The following is a 4116-nucleotide window of genomic DNA, read 5'->3' as shown; positions in this document are numbered from 1 at the left end:
AGGAATTCTGGGAGTTGAAGTCCACCAGTCATCAAAGGGCCAAGTTGGAAGACCCCTGATACGGACTTTAAGAGGAGTGGACTTCAATTCCCAGAATTCCTCAGCCAGCGTGCCTGGCTGAGGAATTAATAATAATAATAATAATAATAATAATAATAATAATAATAATAATAATAATAATAATAATAATAATAATAGTAAAGTTGGAAGGGACCTTTGAGGTCATCTAGTCCAACCCCCTGCTCAGGCAGGAAACCCTATATCATTTCAGACAAATGGCTGTCCAGTCTCTTGTTAAAAGCTTCCAGTGTTGGAGCATTCACCGCTTCTGGAGGCAGGTGGTTCCACTGGTTAATTGTTCTCACTGTCAGGAAGTTTCTCCTTAGTTCTAGATTGCTTCTCTCCTGGATGAGTTTCCACCCGTTGAGGTCCACAAGTTATCAAAAGGCCAAGTTGGAAGACCCCTGATATAGACTTTAAGAGGAGTGGACTTCAACTCCCAGAATTCCTCATCCAGCGTGCCTGGCTGAGGAATTCTGGGAGTTGGAAGTCCACAAGTCATACAAGGGCCAAGCTTGAAGACCCCGGATATAGACTTTAAGAGGAGTGGACTTCAACTCCCAGAATTCCTCAGCCAGCATGCCTGGCTGAGGAATTCTGGGAGTTGAAGTCCACAAGTCATCAAAGTTGGAAGACCCGTGATGTAATAGGACCAGGAACAAGGGCCTTCTCGTTGGTGGCCCCCTCTTTATGGAGCTTCATCCCCCTTCAGGTGCAATTGGCCCCCACCAAGACCCTGAAGATGTGGCTTCCTCAGCGGCCCTGGGGACCACGAATGGAGATGGAGCCCGACAAGTGCTCGATGTGGTTGTCGTACTGAGGATGGGGCTGTTTGGTGGTTGTTATGTTGTGGGTTTTTAATGTTGTAAGCCAGGGGTCTCCAATCTTGGCAACCTTAAGGCTTGTGGACTTCAACTCCCAGAATTCCCCAGCCAACTCGGCAACCTTAAGGCTTGTGGACTTCAACTCCCAGAATTCCCAGTTGCCAAAGTTGTAAGTCAGTGTTGAATTGGGTGGCCAGGTAGATTTCTTTAATTAATAAATAAATAAAACTTCCCCCCTCCCCGATTCTAGAACAGGCTGGGAGAAAAACCACAGAGCCAGGATTTGCCAATGAAGACTCAAGGCAGCTTGTCATTCCAAGGGGCTAGTCCCTGCTGCCTCCTTGGGTCCCATTGGCCTTCAGACCCCATTGCCACCCATTCCGAGTCTTGCTCCGTCTTCTCCCCTCTCCCACTTAGCAGAGTTGGGGGGGGCCCTTCTGCTCCCCGGGGGGGCTTTCCGGCCTCAGGTGAGAGCTCGGCTCTCGGAGGGAGAGGGAAGGGGGACACCTGACGCCTCGAAGCTCACTTGGGCCTCGTGCTCCATCTTGGTCTCCTCCAGCTGCCGGGTCATCTGGGCCACATCCTCCAAGGCCAGGAGAAGCTGGGCCTCCGCTCCCACATTCTGCATCAGGACCAGGCTCTGACGGTGGGCCTCCTTCTGCTTCAGCAGCATCTGTCCAGGGAGGAAAGCCAGGGGAGGGGTCCCGGGTGAGCTGGGGGGGGTTTCTTGCAGACGTTTCATGACCCAACTAGGGAACATTGTCAGTGCTGGAAGGGAGGGCGGTTTGTGAAGGAGGAGGAGGAGGAGGAGGAGGAGGAGGAGGAGGAAGAAGACTGTGGGGTCCCAGGTGTTCTCTAAGCTGGGAGGTTTTCTTGCAGACGTTTCATGACCCAACGAGGGAACATTGTCAGTGCTGGAAGGGAGGGCGGTTTGCAGAGAGGAGGAGGAGGAGGAGGAGGAGGAGGAAGAGGAAGAGGAGGAAGACTGTGGGGTCCCAGGTGCTCTCTGAGTTGGGGGGTTTTCTTACAGATATTTCATGAGGGAACATTGTTCCATAGTTCCCAACTAGGGAACATTGTCAGTGCTAGAAGGGAGGGCGGTTTGTGTGGAGGAGGAGGAGGAGGAGGAGGACAACTCTGGGGTCCCAGGTCCTCTCTGAGCTTGGTTGTTTCATTGCAGACATTTCATTACCCAGCTAGGGAACGTCATCAGTGCTTGAAGGGAGTGGGGCCTGCTCTCAATTTACTGCATATTCAAGTAACTTGCCCTGTCGGTTTTGGTGAAAGTGATGTTGGAGGTTCTTTGGTTGGGCTGACCAGTTTGTTCCACTGCTTAATTAATGATTATTATTAATTAATTATCACTGTCAGGAAATTCCTCCTTTAGTTCCAGGTTGCTTCTCTCCTTGATGAGTTTCCCTCCGGTGCTTCTTGTCCTGACCCCCCTCCTCTTTTTTATGTCAGCCCCTCAGATATTGGAAGGCTGCTATTGTGTACTCCCCTACTCACCAGTCTCGGCTGTTTGTGCCCTTGAGAGTTTTCAGACACCCACAAATTCCTCTCCCGGAGTCTAGCCCAGGGGTAGGCAACCTTTTATGGCTCTTTTGTGACTCGTGGACTTCAACTCCCAGAATTCCTGAGCCAGCATGGCTCAGCTTGGAAACCTCTCCCTTTCCCCTCAGCATGGCTGGCTCAGGAATTCTGGGAGTTGAAGTCCACGAGTCATGAAGGGGCCAAAGTTTTCCTCATGCTGACTCAGGAATTCTGGGAGTTGAAGTCCACCATTCATAAAAGAGCCGAGGTTGCTTACCTCTGGCCTAGGCCTAGGCCGCTTCATGACTCGTGGACTTCAACTCCCAGAATTCCTGAGCCAGCATGAGGAAAACTTTGGCCCCTTCATGACTGGTGGACTTCAACTCCCAGAATTCCTGAGCCAGCATGGCTCAGCTTGGAAACCTCTCCCTTCCCCTCAGCGTGGCTGGCTGAGGAATTCTGGGAGTTGAAGTCCACGAGTCATAAAAGAGCCAAGGTTGCCTACCCCTGGCCTAGGCCTAGGCCGCTTTATGACTTGTGGACTTCAACTCCCAGAATTCCTCAGCCAGCATGGCTAAGCATGGAAACCTCTCCCTTTCCCCTCAGCATGGCTGGCTCAGGAATTCTGGGAATTGAAGTCCACCAGTCATAAAAGAGCCAAGGTGGCCTACCTCTGGTCTAAACAGAGACGTGCCCAGCCAGAAGTGGTGCCCCACCTGACGGGCAAAGATTTCTGCTTGCTGCCTCAGTTTCTCCTCCATGTCCAACTGCAGCGACATCCTGCCATACTCTTCGGTGACCAAACGGGATGCTGGAGGGGTTACAGAAGAAACAGGCATTGGTTCTGGGCCTACCCGGGTCAGATCCAACCCAAAGGACGGTGAGTTCTAGTCCTGCCTTCGACAGAGATATGAAAGCCAGCTGGGTGACTTTGGGCACTAGGAGACGGTGAGTTCTAGTTCCATTTTAGGAATGAAAGCCAGCTGGGTGATTTTGGGCCAATCACCAGGAGACGGTGAGTTCTAGTCCTGCCTTAGACCCCGAAAGCCTAGCGAAGAACAGAATTGCTTTGCAGGATTAGACCCAGATCCACCTGAGCCGTACCCTCCTGTGTCTCCCATGCCTGGGAAATGATGGCTTGGTGGCTACAGGGGTCCATCCTGTTACCACCTTACTGGTAAGCCCCCTTTCCCAGCCCCCCATGCTTTAATTCCCAGCTCTAAGATAAGTGACCAAGGTTTGCAAAAGTGAGACTCACCTGTTTTTATAGCAAAGGAGGCTGAACAGTTCTGTGGAAAACCAGGAAGTTAAATGAAGGGAAGAGGAAGAGAAAAGTAAGGAAAGGGAAAGGGAAAGGAAGGAAAGGAAAGGAAAGGAAAGGAAGATAAGGGAAGGGAGGGGGAAGGGAAGGGAAGGAAAGGGAAAGGAAAGGGAGGAGAGGAAAGGAATATAGTGGGGAAGGGAAGGGAGGGGAGGGAAACGAAGGAAAGGAAAGGAAGCGAAGGAGAACGAGAAGGAGAAAGGGAGAAAAGGAAAGGGAATAGAAGGGAACGGAAGGGAAGGAGAGAAAGAAGGAGAAGGAGAAAGGGAGAGAAGGAAAGGAAAGGGAGGAAAGGAAAGGAAAGGAAAGGAAAGGGAGGAAAGGAAAGGAAAGGAAAGGAAAGGAAAGGAAAATAGTGGGGAAGGGAAGGGAGGGAAG

General features: G+C 51.2%; 1 protein-coding gene across 1 annotated transcript in view; it reads right to left on the bottom strand.

The window, feature by feature from the left end:
• The window catches only part of LOC114923574, a 28154-nt gene that overhangs the window by 19651 nt on the left and 4387 nt on the right, over positions 1-4116 (bottom strand). Inside the window, exons 6-7 of the mRNA XM_029286661.1 lie at positions 3134-3228; positions 1411-1557 (exon numbers count right to left, since the gene is read on the bottom strand). Of these exons, the coding sequence (XP_029142494.1) occupies positions 1411-1557; positions 3134-3228 (242 nt within the window). The remainder of the gene's footprint in view (positions 1-1410; positions 1558-3133; positions 3229-4116) is intronic.

The sequence above is a fragment of the Protobothrops mucrosquamatus genome, unplaced genomic scaffold (assembly GCF_001527695.2).
Source record: "Protobothrops mucrosquamatus isolate PMUCROS unplaced genomic scaffold, P.Mucros_1.0 scaffold4440, whole genome shotgun sequence".
NCBI classification, from domain to species: domain Eukaryota; kingdom Metazoa; phylum Chordata; class Lepidosauria; order Squamata; family Viperidae; genus Protobothrops; species Protobothrops mucrosquamatus.
This window is presented reverse-complemented; position numbering and strand designations above follow the sequence as displayed.